Raw genomic sequence first — 26,403 nt, 5'->3', positions numbered from 1 at the left:
ACGGCGCTTATTTCTCTGTGAGTTGTTTTATCTTCATTTTTCATTACTAACAAGAGAGTGGTGGGGAACCTTCGTCCTAAATAAACATAAACTCCAAACAAAAGATAATAAAACGGAAATAATAATAAAATAAAAATAACGTTCGGACTCAGTTCCTTACACATTGTTTTAATGAGGCATGTATATTTGCATATTTTATCTTCAAAGAAACTAATTTTTAAAATTTAGTGATTGATTTTTCAGTCTTTGGTATTAAATAATCAATTTTTAATAAATAATTAATGTGGACTTATTTTTATTGTGTATCATCATTTTTCATTTTTGCTTGAATTCCGAGGTTCCATTGCCACTTGTGAGATGGTGTTAAAGTTGGTAATGTTGGAGTAATGGTGCTTTTTGTTACTGCTTGCAATTTTTATAAAGTTTTACAGTACTTCAAAAATGCATCAAAAATGTAATATAAATCTAGCAGTGGAGATAAATCTAAAAAGTATCACTCTATTACCATGGAAACTGCATTGAACATTATAAAACTAAATATGTTATGTTAAAAAACCATATTTGAAACACCTACTACTAAGTAGTGGTGAGCAGGTAAATGAGTATAATGCATTCTATTAAGTACACTGAAGGATCAAACACTAATCATAAATGGTTATTCTGTGTACAAATGTATTTTATAGATTAGTTTTTGACTTACAACAAAATCTCAGGAACCTAATCTGCTCATAAGTAGAGGAGCACCTGTATTTTTAATAAATGAGATTTGTTAAATTTTCTACCTATTAAATTTGTAAATTCAGCAAATGTTAATTGCTGCAGCAAATTCTTTGTTGTTTGCGACACTTGCAACTTTACTATTGTGTTAAAGGAAACCATATTCAAGAAGCACTTGATCTTATTAACCTTAATATACAGGGTGATTATAATTAAAAGTACCCTTATTTAATACTGTCTAGAGAGAGATTTATCAGTCCAAATGCAGTCAGATCTGGTATGATGAAATTTTATGCCATCTGGTATCTATTTCCATAAAGAAAATTAGTACCACTGTGGCACATTTGGCACTACAAGTAATGAAAAACAGTTTCTTTTACTTAACCGTGTGTAGCCAAGTTCTGGGTATAAAAGTAACCACAACCATTGAATGTTGTTGTTATCGACTACAATGGCCAAAATCATGCAGGAACATGCATTTCTTGTGAAGTAGTTTTATGAAAAAATGACAATACTGCAACTGCTCTTTGAAAATTTTGCCATTGTAAGAATTTATGCTTAGGACTCCATAAGCTCTCAGGAGAATGATTATTCAGTTTGAGGAAAATGGACAGCTGGAAGTTCAACCTAATTTTAGTGCAAGCCTCGCTTCACCAGTCATTAGGGATTGTTGAACAATCAATACTACAGTAGTGCAAGTAAAGTATCATGGTAGTTGGATGTATTCTACGGCAGTGTGGAAGGTACTGAGAAAGTTTGTGCCTTGTTTTTTGCCAGAATCAGTGGTTGCTTGTTTCCAACAGGGAAACCCAACCAATGTTCCTTCTAAGCTGTTCATGTGCACAGATGCATACTGGTTGTAAAGGTGCATTTACTTCCCACACACACAGCTGCCAGTAGGATATCTACATAAAAAGTATTCAAGATGATTCAAATAATTTCTATATATAGGCCGATTCAAAAGGAATCTGTAATGTTTCAGGAGATGATAGTACCATATGAGTAATTTGTAACATTAAGTTACATTGACAAGTTTAAAATAAGTAGAGTATACCTACAGTTACTGGGTAAACTTTATTGAATGTAACAAAGTATCTACACGAGTGACCAGCATGAGGTCTAACACAAAAGTGGTTCTGGCAGGGAGGTAGACAAAGGATATATTCCACATTCAGTAGACCAGGCTCAGTCTGTCGGCGGTCATGCAACCTGTCTATCTGACACTCACATGTGACATAATTCTAGCAAAAATAATTCAGATGTACATGTATTGGATTTCTTGTCTGAAAATTTTTTGCTTGGGTGCTTTTCAGCATCATACAATCAGAGGGAACATTGAATCCAACTGATCTTTACAATAGCCTTCAGTGCCAGAATGGAAGTGATTATCATGACCATAGAAAAACCTACAGAGTAACAAGGCTCATTTTTTGCCTTAGTGGAACAATGATGGATGTTAACTGTTTTATCAAGAATCCAATCAGGAAACTCAAGGTTTCCAGCAGTTTCCACTGTACTTTAGGAAAGTTACAATCTGATTTGGATTCACAGCCACATTTATCCTCAGACCATTGTTTTTTGAAGAAACCAATCCCAGTAGATCTGTGACATGCTCTGTGATGGCCAAGAGATATCGAGATGCTCAGCACTTCTGATGTATTCCAATTTCAGCAGTGACAATGCATTGTCACTTTTATGCAAGATGGAGTTCCTCCACATACCAGACACTGCATACATCAGTTTTTGCAACAACATTTCAGTGATAAGAGAGTAATTAGTCACCACCTGACCACCTCATTCTTCAGATCTTAATCTGTATTCCATAAAAAACTGGTGGAACTAGATTGAAAAGTTATTTTCATCAAAAACATCTAAATAAAGAAAAGTTTTGAACGTTATGGCATAAGAATACTGGAAACAGATTTGATAAAGTTGTTGCATCTATAGTAATTTGGTTGAACATTAGAGCTGCTTTGAGCAATATAAGTGAAGGAACTTTAAGGCACAAAGTAAAGCTCAAAGCCTTCTGTCGTGATGCTTGTTTTCCCAATTTATTTAACATTGCTTCATCTAAAACTTTCTGTAGTTGTAGTATGTGCAATGTGCACTTTATTCACATGTCGAGTCTTACTGTCAAATCTGTTTTTAGTATTCTTATGCCACAACTTTCAAAAGTTTCCTTTATTTAGATGTTTTCACTGAGCTTTACTTTTCAACTTGATTCAAGTAATAATTTTCGATCATCAATAACTTCATAATAGAATAGTTTTCATGATAATTCTATATTCACCAGACAGTCGTGTGATCATGTGATAGACTGCAGTACACAATGTCACATAATAACTGATTGACTAATAATATGTAAAAATGGGATGTTATTTCAGTATGTATGGATGTTGTGTGTGTGTGTGTGTGTGTGTGTGTGGAAGGCACAATTTTATTCACTTTCTTTGAAGCTTAATGACTCCTGTGCTTTTTGTCAAAAATTTCTGAAATTTTGCACGGAGGTATGTTTATTAGGGGAATTGATACTATTAAAATTTGGTGGTTAAAGGTTGAGGAGGTGGGGAGATAATGGAAGTCGTGTGTATCTTCAGTAGGGTCGGACTTAATGATGATTTTACTCATTATTAGCATTTACAATTATTTATAAAAGGCATGTCTACCCTCAAAATTAAGCTTTTTGCAATTTTAGTTAAAAATATATAAAGTTTAAATAAAATATAACAGATGGTGCCACTACAATTTTAAATGTTGCCAGGAAAGTTAAGCGACTCGTTGCTGGTTTATTAAATCATTGGATTTGCAGCAATTCATAGATTAAAAGTAATTGCAAGACATTGTCACATGATCCTTATCTGAGATCATTTGATTTTATTTTCATTTGACAGTCTGCACCACCTCATGTCACATGATAGCTGATTGACCATTAATGTGTTAAAATTTTAAAAAATGGGATATTATTTTATAAACACTCAATATCTTTAAATAAAACCTTCAAAAGGACAAACAGGAGGCAGTAAGCTCTCAAAAGAGTTATTAAATATATACAGATTCCTTCTATATTGTTTGGTAACTTGGTGTTGCTATTCTCTCTTTTTAAATTTAAGTGACAAAATGATGATTGTATAAGTCCAAAACAATCTGAAGAATTTATTCAAAATTTAAGTCATCCATAGTACTCATTATGAAAACCAAATATTTTAAATTTCACTTGAAATTGTTCATTGGTCATGGAGATACTAAAGATCAGAGTTGGCACTTTAACATTATATGTATTTGAGCAAAGCTCAGACACACATAATGTTAATGGTAATTTTTGGTTTGGAGGCACTTAAAAAGGATGGTTATTGAGATCATGTTGCAAATTTGGCAGCCTTGAAGACAGTATCATACTGCATGTGATCATTGCCTTCAGGTTTTGAACCTTTAGAATGAGAACCATATTGAGCAGTATCTCCTGTTAAGGTCTCTGTATAACATGAGTGTCTTTTACAAATAAAATGTTTGTTGCTTACAGTGCCAAAGTGGTGAGTTTTGGTACTAAATTTGTTGTGGAAATGTCTTTTGCACATCCCGAAATGTCACCATAATAGAGTTGATTGTACAAAGTCCAGCAGAAAAATGGGCAATTATAAGTAGATGGTTATTAACTTTTGAATATTTTAAGCAAATTTTCACACCGGTTTTCAAATAACATAGTTTGCATTTATATTTTAAAGATAACATCACATACATGACTCATTCATATGCAAACACACTTCACATCTCTGAAGTAAGTCATGCATAGAGCAATGCAACATATTCTTGTTATTAGCGAGGTTGAGGCCAAAGTTTTAAATGCGAAAACGTGTAAGTCGGACGTTCAGTGCCACTTTCCTGTAAGCCTAGAAGTTTGGCAGTGGTGTTTGGAAAGTCAGTAGAATCATGCTCAACATTCCAAACACCATTGCCAAACTTCTAGGCTTACAGAAAAGCAGCACCAAACGTCCGACGTACACGTTTTTGCATTGAAAACTTCGGCCCCAACCTCGCTATTGATTGCATGACAAATTTTTGAAAATTAATATTAGGTACTGTAATAAACTTTGAGTAATAAACATTAGAGTAGCGTAATATGTAGCATTATTAAACATGGTCTTATTTTAAATGAAATTCTGTTTGAATTCATCTAAATAAAAAATTAAGTTTCTTATTATATTATGAAGTGCCTTTATTTTTGTGTTTAAGTAAATGAATTAGTAAATAGAATAATTAAAAAATATTTTCTGATGTAGCTAATTCTAATGATAACATTTTTGATATTTTACAATTGTATAACTGTCTTTGTGTCAAACTCTAGCATGTGATGGTTTTTGGAATACTGAAGTTGTTATTTAAATAATTTAATGAATATGCATATTGAAAATATACAATGAGCTCAATTACAATACATATTAATTTCCTGTGCTTTAACCTGAAAATGGCAGTGAGGACTGTCAGAAAGTCATTAGAACTGACTCTATTGTATTTCAAGATTTTTAATTAATTGATTTTCACTCTTTATTTGTTAATGTTCACAGCTCTTTTACCATGTTTTATAAATGGTTGTATTCTGTTATAATTTCATTCATTTAAATTAAATTAAATTTTAATACTTTGTGATTTTTTAGTGGCTGCATATAGATAAATTTTTACATTTTAATTAAGAAGTAAATAGTAGTAAAATGTGAAATTAGCTTTTGTTACGTCCTTCCTTATAGGAATTTAATATAAATTAGTGTTTTCTAAAACTAAAAAATATTTACTTTTTTGAAAAAAGTTCCAAAAATGATGAAAATATACCAATTCAATGATCTTTTCTTGTAGGCTGCTATTGGAGCTTGATGTTTCAACCTTGTAGCTGAACTACCATAAGCTTTTTTGGAAATTATTTGTCAAAATGTAAAAATATATTCTTGTAAAAACCAAATAAATCAATATTTTCTAAGAATTTAATAAACAAAATGTTAGTTCTCATTACATAGCACAAATTTCTTTACCGTGTCGATAATTAAGGAAGGCAATCAAAAAGAATTGTTGAATGTTTTAAAATTTAATATAACTTGACAAATTGTACATTTTATTTTGATGATAACACTGTTTTGTCACAAGAACAAAAATGTATCTACGAGGCGTGTTTTTAAAGTAAGTACTGTTTTAATATAACGTCGTTGGAGCGCTGCAGTTGGCACTTAGTGCATGCACGCTGTGTACCTACATCTGTTGGGAAGCCACAAACGCAATTACGGAGCCAGTCGACTGTGTTTACTGTTGTTTGTGTGTTATTCAAATGCTGCTGCTCATTGAGAATCCCGCCGACTGCAAAGTGCGTGCCGTTATTCGTTTTCTCAGTGCTAAAGGCTCGAAAGCGGCTGAAATTCATCGCCAAATCAGTGAAGTTTATGGTGAAAGCGTTATGAGTGATGGAATGGTACGAAAATGGGTTAGGGCCTTTAGTAATGGCCGCACAAACATTCACGATGAGGAACGAAGTGGGCGACCTTCAGTCATTATCGACGATTTGATTGAAAAAGTGGACTGTAGAGTGAAAGAGAACAGACGATTCACGATTTCATCTTTATCTAAAGAGTTTCCTGCAGTTTCAAGAAGTGTTCTCTATGAAATTGTGACCGGACGATTAAATTATCGGAAGTTGTGTTCCCGTTGGGTGCCGAAAATGTTGACGGAGGAGCACAAAACCAAACGTTTGGCCAGTGCATTGACTTTTCTTGAGCGCTACAGTGACGAGGGAGATGATTTTTTAAGCCGTATTGTTACAGGCGATGAAACGTGGGTAGCCTACGTTACACCGGAATCAAAGCAACAATCCATGGAATGGCGACATTCATCATCTCCAAGGAAAGTCAAGTTCAAGCAAACAATTTCTGCTCAGAAAATCATGTGCACGGTGTTTTGGGACAGAGTGTTGCTTGTTGATTTTTTGCCTCATGGTGAAATGATCAATTCAGCTGCATACTGTTGAGACTTTTAAAAAACTGCGCCGTGCAATACAAAACAAAAGGCGGGGCTTACTGAGCAAGGGTGTCGTTTTGCTCCACGATAATGCTCGTCCACATACGGCAAATCAAACTCGAGACCTAATCACATCATTTGGCTGGGAACAATTAGACCACCCTCCATACAGTCCCGACCTAGTGCCGAGTGACTATCATTTGTTTCTGCATTTGAAGAAGCATCTGGCAGGGCAGCGCCATAACAAACACAACGAAGTCAAAACGACTGTTCTGCAGTGGTTGTCTCATCAGGCGGCAACATTCTTTGAGGATGGAATACAAAAGCTGGTCCCACGATACGATAAGTGTCTCAATATTAATGGGAATTATGTAGAAAAATAGTGTAAAATATGGGCTTTCACATAAATAAAAATTTTGTTAAAAATGTTTGCTTGTTTTTTTTATATTTCAAAACGGTACTTACTTTAAAAACACGCCTCGTATCAGGTAACCAAAAAAGTTCTGTTGTTTTTTGTGAAACTACAAAGTTTAAACAATGTTACACACAATACACAATAGATCGCACTAAAATTCCAATGATATGTTAATCAAGATTTAATGCTGACTCATCTTATATAAAGGTTATCTCTTAATATTATAAAAATTGACCTGAAGATGAGTACTCCAAACTCTACAATTCATGCTTGTATGTTGTATGAGTTTAAACTTGGAACAAATGCTGTGCAAACGGCTCAAAAAATATGCCAGGCTTTTGGACAAGGTTCTGTCAGCACTCGCACCACCCAAAGGTGGTTTAGAAAATTTTCTTCCGGCGATGAGTCGCTTAAAGATGCGCCACGAGAAGGGCGGCCATATGTCATTAATGACGACGAATTATATAGGCTGCAGTCGAAGAAGATTCTGCTCAAACTTGTCAGATGTTAGCACAAAGGTTTTCTGTAAATGATGAAACTGTCCGTTTACATTTGCATAGTCTTGGGAAAGTTTACAAGCTCAGCAAATGGATACCTCATCAATTGACACCTGCCAATATTGTGCGTATGGTGGACTGCAAATGGAATTGTTCACTATGAACTTATACCATCTGGCCAGACTATTACTGCTAACGTCTACAGTGACCAACTCCGTCGAGTTCACCAATCACTTTTGAAAAAACAGCCAGCTTTAGTGAACTGTAAAAGCATTCTTTTCCTACACGATAATGCTATAGGCCTTAAGTTGTGTGTGTGACCTCTGACACAATTCAGACCATTGGATGGGAACCTCTTTTGCACCCTCCTTATTCCCGACATTAGCCCTTCTGACTATCACCTATTTTTAAGCCTAGATGATCATCTGTGAAATCGACAGTTCAGAAATAGAGAGGCTATGGAAATGGAGTTAGAGAAGTTTTTCAACTCTAAAGATTGTGACTTTTATAAAAATGGAATTTATAAGCTTGTTTTCCGTTGGGAAAAGGTTATTAAATGTGAGAGTGGTTATTTTAATGAATGAATTGTGTTATTTCCTATACATTTTTATGTTTGTTTTCTTTCAACAAAAAACGACAGAACTTTTTTGGTTACCTGATATTAATTTTTCATCTGACCGAACTGTACTCTACAAAAAGATAACATAGCAAATATAAACATTTACATAGATTATGTAAAGAAAGCAATGTCGATGAACTGCCTGATTATTTATTGGGCTGTAACTAGGCTAATTTAGCAGTTAGAAATAAAGTAATTTGGTTTTAGGCAGGCAGTAGGCACCATCTACTGATAAATTTGATTTTTAATTTAAATTTAGAATATTCTGAAAGAAATGAATATATCTAATAGAATCAAGTTTATGTTGTTATTATAAAGGTAGAATTCAAAATAATTGAATGAGTATAATAAGTATAATTTTATGTAAAGAATAAGTTTGGTTCCTGTTGAAGGCAGAAAAGATTTGAATGATCATATAATATTGTGGCAATTTTTATTTGTTGTTGCTATCAGGCTGTAATGAAAATCTGTGTGTGTGTTTGAGAATTTTTTGCTTACAAACCTGAAGGATTAGTACAGCTAACAAATTAGGCTATGTGCAGAAAGATGACTGATAAGAATTTTAAAAAAAAATGGTATTTGTTTAAATGTTCTCGAAACCGTGTTTTTACTGTATATTGAGCATTGAACGCAAGACCATGTTATTTATCAAACACCTGGCTTTTTCCACCTTTATGACGAGGTCTTATTTACGAGTACATTCACTCATTTCGGGCATTTTGCCCCTCTTCAGTCAACGTTAATTCCTTGAACTCAAGGGTGCGCGTGTACGGCACAAGTTCGGATGTCAATTTTACCCTGACAAACGTACAGAATCCACGTGCAGTTTTTGAAATGAACGCAACAAATCTCTTATCTTCTTATTGATGAACTTCATTTTAGTTCTGTCTTGATATAACACTAAATCTAGAAACTTTGAAGTTTCTAGATTGGGACTTAAAAACATTTTAAAGTAGTTCTTAGTACTTTTCCATAATCCCTGAAGATGAGCTGAAAAACAAGTAGTAGGGAGGGACTATTTAAAAATGTTTTTCATGTTATATTAAAGGAGGTGTTGATATGATTATTATTTATTCTCAGTCCAAAGTAAAACTTAAAGAAGATATAAATGTATAAATTTTCTCTAGCTAATCTTTATCAAAGTAAAGATATTCCATAAGTATGTAAAAAATATTAGTAAAACTAGTATAAAGTTTTTTACAGAATTCAGGTATTCATATACTTGCAAGATTTAATGTAAATTTAGACATATGCACTTGTTTTTGTAATTGTTGAGGAAAACATATAAATGATCTGTTAAAGATATTTTAATACCTATCAATTAAAAGCTGTTTGTTGTTTTTTCTTGCCATCACGTAAGTTTTCAGAATCACCATAAAATATTTTAATGATGATATAACTCAGTTCTGGTGTGATAAGTATGTGTTTTTTTTTGTTAAACTTTTTGACATTACTGCAGAAAATTATGATAATTTATTAAAAATGGATAATTTTATAAAAAACTTGAAAGAATTTTGGAAAAAAGCTACAAAATTTATCACCAGATTAAAAAATGTGTTCTTTCTGAAGATGTTATAATTTAAAATAACTAAGCACTTTATGTGAAATATTTGTTTTGTTCATTAATCTGCTGCAAATGATAATTTATTATTACTTTAAAATTATTACAGAATATAAAAATTAATGCTGTGGAGGATGTTCTATGATAAACATTTTGGATAGTCCAATCCTTTTAGTTGTACTTTTTAATTAATTTATAAACAAGATTGATTATTTTTTTTAATTGTATATTATCTATTTTTATAATTATTCCGTATTTTTTTTTCTAATTATTTTCTCAAATGTAGTCATATATACATACTTTTAAATCTTTGTAGTAACTTAGAAAAAAAATTAGCTCTGTAGCATCGTTAAAATTACTAATTTAAAAAAAAATCTAATAGGTTTTCAATCAATTAAACTCCTAATATAAATCAGAATTCACGTACTGCTTGATAGAACTTATTGGAATGTTTCCAAATTAAGTCTCACCTTAGGGAACAATTGTACAAATGCTGGATCGTTAAAGTTTGTATCACTGTTCTGGAAGATGACATTTTAGCCTATAAACATCCAAATTTTCATAAAATAGTATAAAGAAAATTAACTTTATGCTTTAGTTTAAATAAGTATATTTTTTCTTGATTAAATTAACTGTATTGATTGTAAGTAATTTAAAAAATTTTTATTTTTCTTCCTCTTAACTGTCTTTATCTTAAGTATTTTAAGTATATATATATATATTTTTGTTAACAGTTTGGAAATTTTAAATAATTCTTTTTATAGAAAACATGTATTTAAACAATAGATAATAAATATGTCTGCAGTTTTCTTAAGAAATCTTTGTTAAATGCACAATGTAGTTCATATAGACTTTGTTTAAGAAAAAGAGAATTTTTGTTAGTTTAGTGTTTCGCACGTAATAACTAATTTTTAAAAACTCGTTTTAAGTAGCTAAGGAAATTTTGAAGTTCAGAAATTAACTCTTCAGAAATTAAACATGATAGGAAGTTGAGATTCATAGATTATAACTGTATAAATATAAAGCGAGGAGTCATTTTGATATCTTATATATTAAAACTATTACTAAATATAGCAGCAATTAATTTTAATGTAAATAAATAATTTAAATGAATATTTTTATGCACTTTCAAAATTAAAAATCAGTTTGTTTACATTAGTAGTTAATGTAACAATAATTTTACACGAAGTGTAAGCATTTATCGGAATATCCTGACGAAAATTTAAGAAATTTAATAGAATTAAAATTGTTTACGTCATTTTTTATTTTTAAATTGACAGAAGAAATAATTTGAAAGTGTAGGAAACTGTGAAAGTATTTCTCATGTATTAATTTAGTCAGGAATTACATAATTTTTGTCCATCCTGTATGACTCAAGTATGTTTTTGCATTACTGTTTTCTTTTATGGAAATTTGCACAATAGTTGCTTAAGAACTAAATTTTTACAGATAATTTTTCTTTTCTTAGCCGATAACATTGCTGTAATCTCTCATTTGACAGGAATATATTTTGTCTAAATAGGTAAGCAAGGTATCAAATAGGTATTAAATGGGTATACAAAAAAATTATGAATAACTTCTAAACTGAAATCCATTAACTGACGTTTATTATATTTATTTAAGGAATGTCAGTTTGGTACTAGAGTTATAACTCTAGTACCAAATTATCTTATAAATTATTATTATTATAACCGTTTCTAGCTCGATAATTCGGCTTTGGTTGGTGTATTGTTTTAATAGAAAGTTTGAAGTATGTTTATTAAAAATTCGAAATATATTATGAAGTTTAATATTAGTTTTAAAAATTTTATTTTGAAATTATAAAATTTTATATTTGGAATTTTCATAGAACAGCAAAGCAGCAACTGGATTTTGTCTGTAGTTATTAAAAAAAGTAGGAAAAAAAATTAACCGAATTTAATATCTCTGTTCGTTTTTGCCCAAAGACTAGGTACAACCGAAAAATATTTTTTTTGAAAATTTTGAGAAATGATAATTTCAAATAATAGATGTAAACAAACAAAGTTGTTGTGTCATTTTATCTGTAGAGATGTCTGATGACAAGAAGAATGAAGGTGCCTGCTGGGACAAGGTGACACGTGTACAGAAATGTATCTTCGAAACAGCTGGACCGATTCCATTGATTTTTTTTAATGCGGTGACTGAAGCCTTTTGTATGGAGTTGGATGTGAAATTTGGCCGTTCGATTCGAAACATTTCAAAAATACATCAGTCTCTTTTGTAAAGTGACATTTGCATTATTTTGTATTATTTATTACTCTTCCAGTGATAGTACGTGGATATGAAGGAAATTAAGAAGACGGAATCGTAATTAATATCATTTAAAGAGTCAAATTTTACTATAAAATGGAATTTATTGGTGTGTTATATAGATATTATATAGAAAGATTTTAATATGTACAAAATCTGATATAAAAAAAAAGAGTATTAAAATTTAATGAATTTGTAAGGATATTTAAATCAATCTGATAAGTTGACAGTTAATAATCAGTTGTCAACCAATGTGTATGTTAACATAAGAGAAAATGTAGAGAGCAAATGCTTTTGTCTCGAAAGGTTTAATCAAGTAAAAGTAAATTAATTAAAAATATTGATGTAAATTTCATTGTTTCCTTAGAAGACCATCTGTGGAATGTGTATTATCCCAAACTAAATTCTTACATTAATTAAGCAAATAGAATATAAATAAAGTATATAAAGCAATTTTGGCAAGAAAAATAATAAAATTTCATTTTTTCACATTATCGAAAAATTTTTTATAGTATTTGAAAATAATAAGACAAAGGAAATTTTTTCTTAAATTATATACATTGATTAAAATATAATTAAAAAAACCTATATTCCAGTTATGAACTACTACATAATTATTAAATTATTATTGAAAGACTTTGCTCCGCTGGAGTGTAAACAGTATTGGACAATATTTAATAATAATTTTGAATTTTTTTTTTTTTTTTTTTTGTAATGATGATGATTCAGAAGATGAAAAATTTTAATACAAATTAATTAATTTGTTTACACACAAAATGTTGAATTAATTATTTAAATTTGTATGTTGGTTAATTTTTCTAATTTTTTACTTTCTTGGCTGTTATATATAACAGAAAGAAAGTATGGCGATTGGTCTAAAAATGACTCTCCCCAGATTTTTACATTTTTGGAATCAGGACATTGAGAAATTTAAAAACAAAATTTGGGGGTTTTTTTCCTTTATGTATGGATGTTGGTGTGTGTGTGGGGGGGGGAATGATTTTGTTCACTTTGAAGCTTAGTAACTCGTGTGCTTTTTGTGAAAAATTTCTGAAATTTTTGCAGGGAGGTTCGTATATTAGGAGGATTGATGCTATTAAATTTTGATGGTTAAAGGTCGAGAGGATGGGTTGATAAAGGAGGTCGTGTGTATCTCCACTAAGGTTGGACTTAATGCTAATTTTACTTGATTTAAAAGCTTCTTGTCCTGGTTGTATTGATGTTTTCTACGTGAGCACAAAATTGCTATAATGGACTTACCATACAGGAAAAACAGCAAAATGGTGTAAAAATAGGTTTTAATCAAACAGAATAGGCATTTTAGTATTATATCCATTTTCAGTTCTGTTTATAGCATATCTAGTAGTACAAAAAAAAGAATTAAATTATGCTATTTTTACAGTATTTAGATTTAGAATAATAATTATGGTACAGTAATACCTCGACTTATGCTACTTCGACTTACGCGAACCCGAAGTTACGCGTTTTTTTAAATCTCGTCGATTCGTCTTTTTTTTGAGCGCCATGCAACTCTTGATTACTCACTCCTCCCACACTATTTGTTCAGCTTACGTGTTCGGACGTGTCATGCGGAATCGACGCATAGCTACAATTTATTTTGTGTTATTTATTTTTGTGTTTGTTATATCTACGGAGACTTAAGAGATTCTACTATGTCATCCAAACGAAGTAGAACTGATTCTTCTGCATCAACCAAGAAAAGAAATACTTTATCTTTGGAATGTAAAGTTAACATTATTAAAGACTTCGATACAAAAATGAAAAGGGGTTACAAATTTTAGAAAATATAGACTCCAATGCAGAGTGCATTTCTTCTACAAAACGAGAAATAAAAAAATTATTAGCATGCTACGAGGAAATTTTGCGGGAGAAAAAAAAAACCATCTTTGAGACCGTCAGACGAATTTGTTAGATTTTATGAAGCCTTCTACATCAAAATAACTTTGGTTTACGATTTTAATAATATAATTTGTTATACATATGTATTATCTAAGATTTTATTAAACATTTTTTTCTAAATTATTGTTTTCTTTAGTCTCCGGCCCCAATTAAAAATAATTTGTATGTATTTATATGCAAAATTATACCCTGACTTACGCGAATTCGACTTACGCAGTTATCGCTTGGTCCCACCTATCGCGTAAGTTCAGGGTATTACTGTATATAACAATTCTAATTAGAATAGTATAGTTGTATGGTGTAATAATGACCTAATATTTAAACTGAAAATTTGTTTGCTATTTTAAAGTATTGTGGAATAACATGATGCTTTCTTATATTGATATATATATGTGATTGGGAATAAATTGCAGGCATCTCTCCATTGTAGTGTTGTTACAAACTACTTAGAAAATGAGATTTACATAGGCCAGTTTTATTGTAGAGTAATGTTAAAAGTTACCATATGTTGTCAAACTGTAAACCTGTGTTAAAATTTATTCTATTATTTAAGGGAATTTTTATTATTATAAGATGTTTATGCAGTTTCCTTTTAATACATTTTTTTTAAAGATTTTTGCATTATTTTTTAGAGGTTCACAGCCTTTAACAGAGCAATATATAGCAACAGCCAAGTTATTATAGTTGTATTTAATAAATAGTACGGAGATGTTTGGCTATTCTGGTTTTTAATAATCTTTTGGTTTCTCCTACATAATAACACGTAGGTGTGCAACTGCATTCAAATTTGTATATAACATTATTGTTTAACATTATGTTATTTTTATTCTTAACAATGACTTTGGAATCTTTAAGGGATTTGCTTATGGGTGGGGGTTATTTAATAATGGGGTCAAGGATATGTTAAAAGGTTTTATGATTTTTTGGGTTTTTCAAAAAAATTGGAATATATTTTAAATTACAGAAGATTTGATCTTTGTTAGTTTTTCCTCTATTTGACATATTTTGAAGGTAGTCATTTGACAATTAATTTATGTGGATAGTTGTTTAACAAAAAAGTATGGCATAAATTTTTAATTTCAGTACTTTGATCAACTATGCAAGTGGTTCTTGTTTTTATTTTGTTTAGTACATGTGGAATATGTTCTTTTTCATTTAAGTAGGGGTATTAGAATAAAAGTTTTTTTTGAAAAAAACAAAAAATCATTAAACCTAATATTTGGTAAATATTTAAATTGTTTTTTATTAGTAGTTATTATAGAATAGTGATAGACACTAGATATGCACTCCATTAGGCTGGACACACACTGATGCAGCAAGGACATCTTTAAACAAAATGTTTCCGATTAAAAATGCTTAAAACAGGTTTTTCAATGGCCCAATGCACATCGATTAAACGAAACACAATAAATCAGGATTAAACACTTTTCGACATGTTTTGTGTAAAGACATTTTTACGTGAGAGAAGTGGTCCTCATCAGACGTGATTATACAAGTTTAAGTATGCTTAAAGTTGTCAGATATGCAACATGGATCCTTGTTCAATGAACAAACATGTTCTTGTGTGCATGCATTTGTAGCTGACTGAATGCACTTGTAGTTGAAATGGAGCTAGATGCAGAAAGGTTAATTGTTGTAATTGAAGAATGACTTTCTTTATACGATTTTACAAAGAAAAATCATCACAATAAAGATATCATTGACAAACTTGGAAGAAATTGTATAAATTTTAAAAAATGTGTGTCTTATTCTAATATAAAAAAACAACCTTTCTTCTGGCACAATGTTCTTCTGTAGAGTAGTGTCATATTTTTGTATTTTATTAATTTATTTTTAATAACATTTACAATATAATCAAAACAATCGAAGCTTAATCAAGTAAAATTTGAAAACTTGATCTTGTTTTTTTAATTTTTGAAGAGTATTTTCTTCAGTTTTTTTCTGATTACCATCCAAACATTTTTTGTTTTCTTCCTGATACAGCTGCATCCATTGGTTATGTAAGAATTATGCACACTTCTTCATTGCTGGAAACAATGTTGAGGTACTACTAGGTTCAATGTGTGAAATTGCAACAGCTGATCACAGTATGTGTGTGAAAAAGAGTGTAGCAAGATGTTTTATAGAAGGGCATTATGCTTGATCTATGAATGTGTGTATGCCATCAAACAAAATGAATTTGCTTGAAGTTAAAATGTTTCGTTTAACATTGTTTTGACTAATTCAATGTGCACTACACTGTTTTATCTATAGAAAAATGTTTCATATAAAGTTTGTTTTGCTGTATCAATGTGTATCCATCCTTAATAACACTGTTTCACAACATAACTACAAGGTGTGTCTGAAAAGTTCAGTGAATGGTCTCATAAAATAAAGGAAACAAGAGAGAGAAACAAATTACTTTTACTGGCATTCAAAGTAATCGCCATTAGCGACAACACACATTTGACATCGGTTGTACAGCTACTTGAAGCTGTGAGCAAACACTACTTTTGGTATTGCACAAAGCACCGTTGTCACATGTTGTTGGATCTGTGCAATGTCGGAAAAGCGTAGGCCTTTCAGGCGGGGAACAAGAAGAAATTAGTATTTTTCTTTCTTTTCTTTGCAGGGTACCACTTTGGCTCTCTCTCTGGGTGTGTCACTGACTGTATATACACTCAAACCTGTTTTTGTGCGATTTTTTGCGATTTTTATATGTGCAATGTGTTTTGTGCAATTATTTTTGTGCAGTATACCAATTTGATTGAAATTCATATACCGCACACAAAAAATCACACAAAACAAATCGCCGAAATAAAAAATTGCACAAAAACAGGTTTAAGTGTATACTAAATTTAGTTGAGATTTGCCCAATAGTTTTTTTTTTTTTACAGAAAGCTCTGAACACTTACTCTTTCTGATAACTAACTACTGTACATTATCTTATATGAAAGTTTGAATCACAGTATAATGTAAAAGATGTACAGTATTATGTGAATTTATTATTATTCTTTGTCGTTTACTTTTATAATCTGTATTAAACTTCTAGCAGGATTTAGTACTGTACTCTACAATTTTGTACAGATATTTTTTTGTAACCCCACTTAGGTGAACACCTGAGTGAGGTTTCACTGTACTACTAAAAAATTGTTAGGCAAAAAATTTATTTTATTATAGTCTTCTAACTCAAAAGTTATTTATTAATAACTTAAATTATATGCAAATGTTATTTTTAATTAATATGAAATGAATTTCTACACTAAAGAGTTAAAAAAAATGAAGGAAATAAATTGATGATTGATAATTATAAAGATGAAATAATTATAATTTGACTCCATTTGCAAAATGGCAGGCAGTAAAGCAAACAAAATACTTTGCTCAATCAAGCTAGGTCTATTGCTTTAAATGTATTTTATTATTATGAATTGTCAAAACTTAGTTTTATGTCAATAAAAAGAGCAATCAATTTATAGCTTTATTAGGATGGCAATTATTGTGTCAAGTGTTAACTGTCAAAGTTCTCTGAAACAGCATCATTTTATATAGATGGGGATAATTACTGGAAATTTATTTTTGGAGATACAAATTCAAGTAGAAGCATCTAATTATATCATGGATTGAACATATAGAAAAGAAATAGTGGAGAAGTTATAAATAAAGTATGTATAAAGATGTATTTAGTAATTTTAGGAAAATCACAATGTCAGATGAATGTGTGTGTAGTGTACAAATGATTTTTCATGCTTTCTAAAAATACTTTGTAACTTTAGACAAAAGAGAAGCTATTTAATGAGTTTGTAATTACAATTTAAAATCAGCGTACAACCTTCTCCGTTGTGTAACTTGTGCCTACATTTACATTGACTTTTAAAAAACATGTTTAATCTGTAGGTTATCTGCCCAAAATTATGGTAAATATGTTTGAACTGCAGTGTAGTAGTCTGTATATGCTTTCTTATGCAGTAAGACCTCAATTAATGCTGATTTGATATAACACTGTCTGCTCAAAGCCTTAAAAAACACTCAAAATTTTTGCTGATTCAAATTATCACTGAATTTTATTGATTTGTATATAATACAATTATTTACGAACACGAACCAATCAGCAAAAGGTGGTAATTCATCGTACTGCTCTACTTTCCTTAAATCTATGTTTGTTTGGTGAATTTTTGGAAAAAATGCATCATCATGGATGCCATAGGCAATATCAACTTCGCTTGGCAAGAATTAACTGATCAATGCATGAACGGAGAGTGGAAGAAGTTATGGCTGAAAGTATCGAAGAATTCTCAACAAGAAGAGCCTATCGCTGTATCGTTATGTTGACCAAATTGTCAACCTAATCGATACAGCAGGACTAGATGTAGACGAGCAGGATATTGAGGAGTTACTGCAGGTTTCTGGTGAGAGCTTTACCAACGACGACATTCAAAAACTGGCAGAACAAGGAATTCATGTAGAACTGGAAAATAGAGATTCTGAAAACAAAGAACCCAAAAAATTTCTTTACAGATTTCCTTCATAAAAATTTGGTAATGAAAACCGAAATTGTTGATCAAATTTTAGCAAACGATCCAGATTTTGAAAGGAGTGCAAAAGCAAGACGATCTTCTGCTATCGACATTTGCTTAAGGAAAGAAAAAAGCGACAAATGAAAGTACACAACTTTATTGCAAAAAAAACAAGAATTTCAGAAGAGCCAGGACCTTCTTCACAAAAAATGAACTTTACATTTCTGTGTGCATATGTTTGTGTTATTTAACATACATTATAATGCAAACTAATATAAAAATAACTTAAAATTATAGTAAAATTTATTTTTGGTCGCGTGTTCCCCTTTCACTATTTACTCCATGTTAAAATGACCTCGTCTAACACTGTTTCGTTTAGCACTTTGTCATCTAGGAACACATCCCCCACATTAAGCAGGGTCTTACTGTAATTATAAATTATTTTAATTTAAGATTGTTTGCCATAATTTATTTGAAATTTTTTATATAGGATCCAAAAATGTCTGTAATAGTTATTATTAAAGAAGTATTCTTTTTAATATAAAAATGCTTAAAATAATAACTTAATTATTCATAAAGTTTCATCATGAATGCATGCTCTTATTTTACTAGTACAGTAGAGCATCAATTATCCGACTTAATTGGGGACTGGGGTTGGTCGGATAACCGAAAAGTCGGATAACCGAAAAGTATGAAAAAATACATTATTAGTATAGTGTATTAGACCTGGTTTAAATACTAGCCTCCCTTTCATAATGGAGCCAGTGCTGCCAGCTAAAACATGCAAAAATTTAACAAATATAATATTAAAGTAGCCAAGACATAACCAAATATTGTAGCGCCACATCACTACGGACATTTGAATTTGCCGACTAGAAGGTGGTCGGTTAATCGGGGGTCGGATAATCGATGCTCTACTGTAATATTTTATCTTAGCTATAAAAGTTTACGTGAAATAGAATTTCTCAGCAAGGAAGTTGTATTTACTCGAATGTAATTTTTGAAATTTAAACACACAGAAGACACTTAAACCAGCATACCTCAAATTACTAATTTTTACTAATGTTTTCATCTGTATATAAAAGGAGTTGTAATTTGTTCAGGAAATAATTTAAACTCCTTTTGTAATATATACAAAAAATAATTTTAAACTGAATTTGTAATGTGTTTGTAAAACCTTGTGCGATTTTGATTTGTCTGTTTTGTTCTGTATTATATATGTCTGAAGATGTCTGTTATATACAGGTGAAAACATTAGTAAAAATTAGTAATTTGAGGTATGCTTGTGTAGGTGTCTTGTTTGTGTTTAAATTAATATATACCAGTTTTGGAAAGTTATTGACTGTAGTGTCTGAAATTTCAAATGTATCTGAGTAAATTTATTACAAATATTAATTATTTTGTGCAAATGGCAACTGCTTGTTTTCATGATTCATTTTGAAAAAGATCAGTAGTATAACTGTGTGTATTCTATCAACAAATTTTTAAACACTTTTTTTTGTTGTTACCCCCTCTGTCTAGCAACTGCATAGCAAAAATTGAACAACAAAACACTTGTGTCATCAATGTGTGTACACGGCAGAATTTTTATCTGGAAAATCAGTATATGTTTGAGCACTTCTGCAACGTAGAAATTCTAGAGAGCATTTCTATGGGCAACACCAACAGCTCCAGTGTGAAAATGACCAGTATTGCCAATCATTTTCCATTTTTAAGCAATGTTCCTTCAATGGACTTTTTTTCTGTATGCATAAGAATGTGTCGTACAGTTAGCAATATCGAGAATGACCAATCTAATGACAGGATCCTCTTGCACAATCTCGTGAGCAGTAACACAGAAATGTCACTATATTGTTGTATCCTTCCACAACTCTGGAAGCTATTGAAACAGTTTTGTCATGTCGTCACTTGTATACCTACATTTGAACATAATGAATACAGCATAATGACCAAAAAAAAAAAAATGATGTTTCAATAATTTGTCGATCGTGTACACACAGCCTAAACATTACTAGCTGTAGTTTTGACTTAATTTGCTATTGTTATGTAAATCTTGATTTTTTTTGTAGTTTTGTGAAAAAACTTTTGTTTTATAAAATTCTTTGAATAATAATTTGATAGGAATAAATTTATTTTGTTTGCTATAAAATAATTTTATTCATCAACATCAGTAACAGCAGTTCAAAAGTATTTGCTTCTAGTGAGATAAATTATTCTGAAATGAAAAATCTTAGATTTTATTGATTTGAGAATGATTCAGTCGTATTAAATATTTAAATGTAGTTAAAAAAGTTGTTCTGACATTTTAAAGCTACGCTTAACTTTTAGTGATGTCTGTATTAATATTATTTGGGATAATAATATTGGGATTATGTATGTTTATATAGCAAAAGTAATTATAAATTAACGCATTGTAGAACTTTCGGATATCACAAAATATATACTTTGAATCAAATCTGGTTTATATAACAAAAATATCAAATTTTTAGATCAAATTTTTCAGTTTTTTTTAAATATTTTATGTTTAAATTTAAAAGGAAAAGTAAATTTATACATATTGCAATGTTTCTGTTAGAAAAACATTATTTTTTCTTTATAAAAAAATTTAATAAACTTGAAAATAAAAATACTATTTTCCTATAAAATACATTTTGACACCTTAAGAGAATTATCATAAATTAGAAACATCGTAGGATCTAATGTTAATTACCCGTTGTTGCTTTGCTCCATGACAAAGGGTAGACAGTTTAGAAAATGTATCGAAAACTACAACGGTGAACACCGCCTTGTAAAATGGCTTTAATATAGCTAGATAAGCAAACCAATGATATAGGCCATTTTATTCAAAACGTGCCATGTCCTTGGCTTGTTTATCCAGATGTATTAAAGCCACCTTACCAGGTAATGCTTCTATTAATTCAAAATTTAAGTTATGTCCAAAAGTATTCCATTAGAATTAGATCATTACTTTATCTTGGCATTTTGTTATAATATATAATTTAGTAAAGAACTCCAGAGCCATAAGAAAATTTTTTTCAGTCTTGCTGATTTATTGGAATTGTTAAGTGTACCAATAAAGCAGCTAGACTCTTGGCTATTTTTATGAGAAATTTCTTACAAAGGAAGAATATTTTATTCTAATCATGTTATTTTTGATTATTTAAATAATTTTTGTTAGTTTTTGGTATTTTATAAATTGCCACATATGAAATACATAAAATATTTTATTAATTGTACAATTAAAAACTAATAAAAACTCTGTATAAAGTAGCTAACTATCCAATTACAAAACTGCTTGGTCATAATTAATTTTTATAAAGTAATAGGTGTAAAAAATCACATTGGAACTTTGTACGTCATCTGTTATTTCATCAACTGTTACAAAGTACAGTCTTTAAGATATATCAAGGTCAAATTTGATATTTGGACTTTTGCTTATTTTGTATCTGATTAAACCCTAAATATTAAGTAAGAGGAATCTTACTCTTCTTAAATTTGCATGTTTTTATGCAAAACATCATTCTGAGATCTTTTAGAATGCTTTACAATAAATGATTTAATGTATTTCAAAATTGCAATTTTATTATTTACATTTAAATTGATATATTGTAAAATAATTTGGGTTTCTTTGCAGTAAATATATTTCTCAGCAGGAAGGCTACATTTAATTCTCCGAAACCAAAAGGGTATAAAAGGATAGTTTCGAAAGTAAAATTATTGGAAATTTTAGGTCAGAAAATTTTTTTTTTGTTGAAGAGAAAGTCCGTTAAGATGTTTTAATTTATTAAAAAATGTTTTTTAATGCAAAAATGTTAGATACATTAATTCAAAAACTCGTAAAATTTATATTTGTATTTAAATGTATTTTGTATACAATAATCATTCATTAAAATTCAGTATAAATGTAAGAAATGTTTTATTTTCTGCGAGTGCTTTAGACGTATATATATTGTATTTTACGGACTATAAGACGCACTTTTTTCTTCGAAAAATTGCCTTCAAAATTCAGGTGCGTCTTAGTCTAGCTATAGTCCGTAAAATACGGTAAATGTCGTCTTCAGGCAGAAACAGAATTAAATAGATTTTTGAACAAATTTTTTAAATGGAATAAAATGGCATTAGCCGCTTAGAACATACTTTAAGTTCTCTTATTTTTAAACTTGTTACATTCTAAGTGGCTAAATCTGTTCTGTTCCATTTAAAAAATTTGTTCAAAAATCTATTTGATTCTGTTTCTGCCTGAAGACGACATTTACCGTATTTTACGGACTATAAGACTCACCTTAATTTTGGAGGCAATTTTTCAAAGAAAAAAGTGCGTCTTATAGTCCGTAAAATACGGTATATATACGTCAAAAGCACTCGCAGAAAATAAAACATTTCTTAAAAATGTTCTTTAATGCCTTTTTATGTGAATTTTTCTCTTAATTGAGTATAGTGGTTGGCATGACATCCACTCTGTATATTTAAGTTACTTAAGTATAAACGTTATAAATGTTCTAAATTTTGAAAACAAAAAGCATAATATTGTGTAATTATATTTATTTGTGTTATGTGCAAAAGGAACAAAGACTTACTGGGTGTTTAAAAATATTTTTTATTAACGTCAAAACAATAATTGGAAATCTTGCATATTTAATTTAAAATTAGTGATCCCATTTTAGGTCCTAAGATCTTTAATTCGTAATATGAAAGCCTAGTGATTAAAATAAAATAAAAATACTCCTCTTTTCATGTACTGTACAAATTGTCTCTACAATCAGTATGTATTGATATAAGGTTCTATAACATGTATAGTCATTGGCATAAACAAAAAGAACGAAGCATTCGGCACTGTACTATCTTTACTTTATTATCCTTTCAAAGTACTTACTTGAAAAGGAGTCAAGTGATCCTAGTTGAATGAGGAACTGAAGAAACATCTGGCATCACTAGACACCAACTCATACTGTCTTACTTTGTAAGATATATTAATCACTCCCTGTTTTTCAAAGTTGAAAAAATAGGAGGAGGAGAAAATGGATTAAAGAAATGTTTAGTTAAAATATAAGTAGATAAATTTAAACGTCTATTAAAAAATTTTAAGAATGAACTGGTTAAAATTGCCAAAAAAAAAAAGAAATGTAAATTAGCAAATGATGTAAAATCAAAGTTTTAGATACTAAGAACTTTGATTGGATATCAATTTTTACTTTCCCAGCTGTTATATAATATAATATGTAGGTTAACTGGTTGAATTTTGACCCTCAAGTTTTTAATTTGTTGACATTTTGACACTCCAGGAACCTAAAAATAAAAAAACCTTCTCCAATTGTGTGTTTGTGTGTCAACATTTATTTTGCATTATATATCAGGACTGGATAAAATAAAATCATTTTGAAACTTGGCAAATTAATTTCTATATATGAGGCATCGATGCTATTTAATTTTTTAAAGGTCAAGGGATGGGGAGACAGAGGGGATCGAATGTCATATCTCAAGTAAGGTCAGACTTAATGAAAGTTTTACTCATTATTATTAATAATTTCTTTTAAAAATTTGCTAATATTTCAAATATAAATAAATAACGACTAACCCGTTACAAAGCTATACATCCACCAAAGCCGAATTATCGGGCTAGAGTCGGCTATAATAAATAAATAATTAATACGAAAGTAGGCTTTTTGCCTTTTTATAACAATGGTGGTGATAATATAATAATAATAATCTTATTTTTTAATAAAATCTCGTAGCAGACGGTGCTACACACAACTTCCTCAGCACTCAATCTTTATAAAGTTAGTCATGCAAGAGCCATTGCCAGTTTTTTTAAAATGTAAAAGTTTAAATTTGAATTTGCTATCTATTTCAAAGAAAAAAAATTCAAACTACTGGTTGATTTGAATATTTGAAACAGTCATTCAACTTGAAGAAACAAAAACAGTTAACAAATTAAAAAGTTTTGTTTATTTCACATTAATAATTTTTAAAGCCAAGATGTTTAGTCTTTAAATGTTATTAAATTTTAACATGTATAGAGCAATATTTTAAATAGTTGTTATAGCAAGTGCAATAGATTTCAAAATTGGCTTCGTAATTTGTTAAAATTTATTTTGTTTACGTATCTTTAGATAGTCGGAACAAAGCATAGAATTTACTAAATCTTTCATCTTTAGATTTATTATTCTGCATTGGTTTATTTCATGTAACTTCTAGAAAGGATTGCTGCATTCATATACTGTCATCAAATAACTTTTAATTCTTGCTAATTAAGGCTATCTTGAAAGTTGGAATGGAATTTGGAGTTCTTGAAACTTATGAAATATACAGGGTCTTTCAAAGAGAATGTTACCATTAAAGATTGTTGTTATGTTAATTACTATTTGAGAACACTGTAATATATGTTAAAACATTGGAAAACTGTCAAAGTTTCACATTTGCCCTTTACAATTTCTCAGTGTGCGTACCTCGTGTCACACACCATGCATCCATCCAGTACTGAAATTCTTCCTACACTTGTTACGGAAAATCCATCATCACTCTTTCCACAGAAGCCTTAACATTACTGCTGCAGCTCCGGCAGATTACTTGTGTTGCACAATGAGTGATTCCATGTTTACAATTGCAGAACAAAATGTTTTCTCTATTGTGGAATTGCCATTTTTATTTACAGCACTTCTTAGAGATAGTAGATGACAAGACAATTCAAATTCAGACGAGAGATAAAACTTGGGTGGTTACTCTATCGATTGGTGTACATCACATATTTCTTGGATAATAATTAACATAATTACAGGAATTTAAAATGATAGCATTCATTTTGGAAGGCCCTGTACTATATTGTACAGGGTCTTCCAAAATGAATGCTACTATATTGCACAGGGGCTATAAGAAAAGTTTGTTTTCTACATTCTAATCTTAATTCAAAATAATTCTAAGTACAGGTATCCCTCATATAACATGGTAGTTACGATCTGAAAAAGTGCCGTGTTATGCAAATCTGTGTATTACGAAACAAAGGACTAATACAAAACATGGGGTTAGGTTCCGAAAGTTAACAAAAGTATACCATTCTTTTTTGTTACTAAGAGAAATATGTTTATTAAAGCTATCGATAATTTATTTCCAATTAATAATTAACTATCAATCACAATTAAAAGTACTGTGTTATGCATTAATATTAATTTTAGTTAAATGAGAGAGAGTATTTTCTTTTTACAAAGTATTGTTATCTTCTGAGCTTCTTTGTTGTTCTTGATCAGGAATATTTGGCATCATCTTCATTTTTTTATTTATATCATAAATTTTTTATGGATGACAAAATAAAAAATATGTTGTTAATTAAAAATTTGTTCTAGTAGGTCACATTGGTTCAATTTTTTTCCCCAGAATTTGTTTGGATACCGAATTGTTCGAATACCAAGATATTTTGTTTGTCATTTTTACAAATTATTACTTACCTAAAGTTAAAAAAAGATTAATAACACTTACCTGAAAATATTTAAAAGATGGTAGAATATCTACACTGGAGAACAGTAAAGTTTCACGTATCTAGATGCCTTTTACTGGTGCGCATATCATCCACAACAAAGTAGTTACAAGAACCGTTAGGTTCGAAAACGTTTGTAACTACTTTGTTGTGGATGATACGCGCACCGGTGAAAGGCATTTAGATACGTGAAACTTTAAAAATATTTAAATAAACTTTACAAAATATGAAGATTAATCTGTAAAAATAAAGCACGATGACAGTCTTAAAGGCTGAAATATGAAAGTAATGACAATGACGACACATTGATAGGAAAGCTAGGACAAGGAAGAAAAAAAATTGTACTATCAGTCTTCATTAAACCTCACAAAAGGCACAAAACAAATTGAAAATTTTAATATTGTAAAATCCATGGACAAATTTGAGACAACTTGCAGGCTTACTTGAA

General features: G+C 30.1%; 3 protein-coding genes and 1 long non-coding RNA gene across 4 annotated transcripts in view; 3 read left to right on the top strand and 1 right to left on the bottom strand.

The window, feature by feature from the left end:
- Positions 1–26,403, bottom strand: part of LOC136987102 (deoxyuridine 5'-triphosphate nucleotidohydrolase-like) — a 359,911-nt gene that overhangs the window by 1,146 nt on the left and 332,362 nt on the right. The window lies entirely within an intron of this gene.
- LOC136987081 (uncharacterized) overlaps positions 1–26,403 on the top strand; it is an 86,139-nt gene that overhangs the window by 15,160 nt on the left and 44,576 nt on the right. The window lies entirely within an intron of this gene.
- LOC136987060 (histone-lysine N-methyltransferase SETMAR-like) lies at positions 6,029–6,721 on the top strand. The gene has a single exon (XM_067284697.1). The coding sequence runs from the start codon at positions 6,029–6,031 to the stop codon at positions 6,719–6,721; it is 693 nt and encodes a 230-aa protein (XP_067140798.1).
- Positions 11,118–12,378, top strand: LOC136987069 (uncharacterized). Its single transcript, XR_010882575.1, has 3 exons — positions 11,118–11,180; positions 11,272–11,325; positions 11,852–12,378. It is a non-coding gene; the product is annotated as an uncharacterized lncRNA (long non-coding RNA).

Source organism: Centruroides vittatus, unplaced genomic scaffold (genome assembly GCF_030686945.1).
Source record: "Centruroides vittatus isolate TY-2023 unplaced genomic scaffold, ASM3068694v2 scaffold_1444, whole genome shotgun sequence".
NCBI lineage: Eukaryota > Metazoa > Arthropoda > Arachnida > Scorpiones > Buthidae > Centruroides > Centruroides vittatus.
The sequence above is the reverse complement of the archived record's forward strand: the minus strand, read 5'-3'. Positions and strand labels throughout refer to the sequence as shown.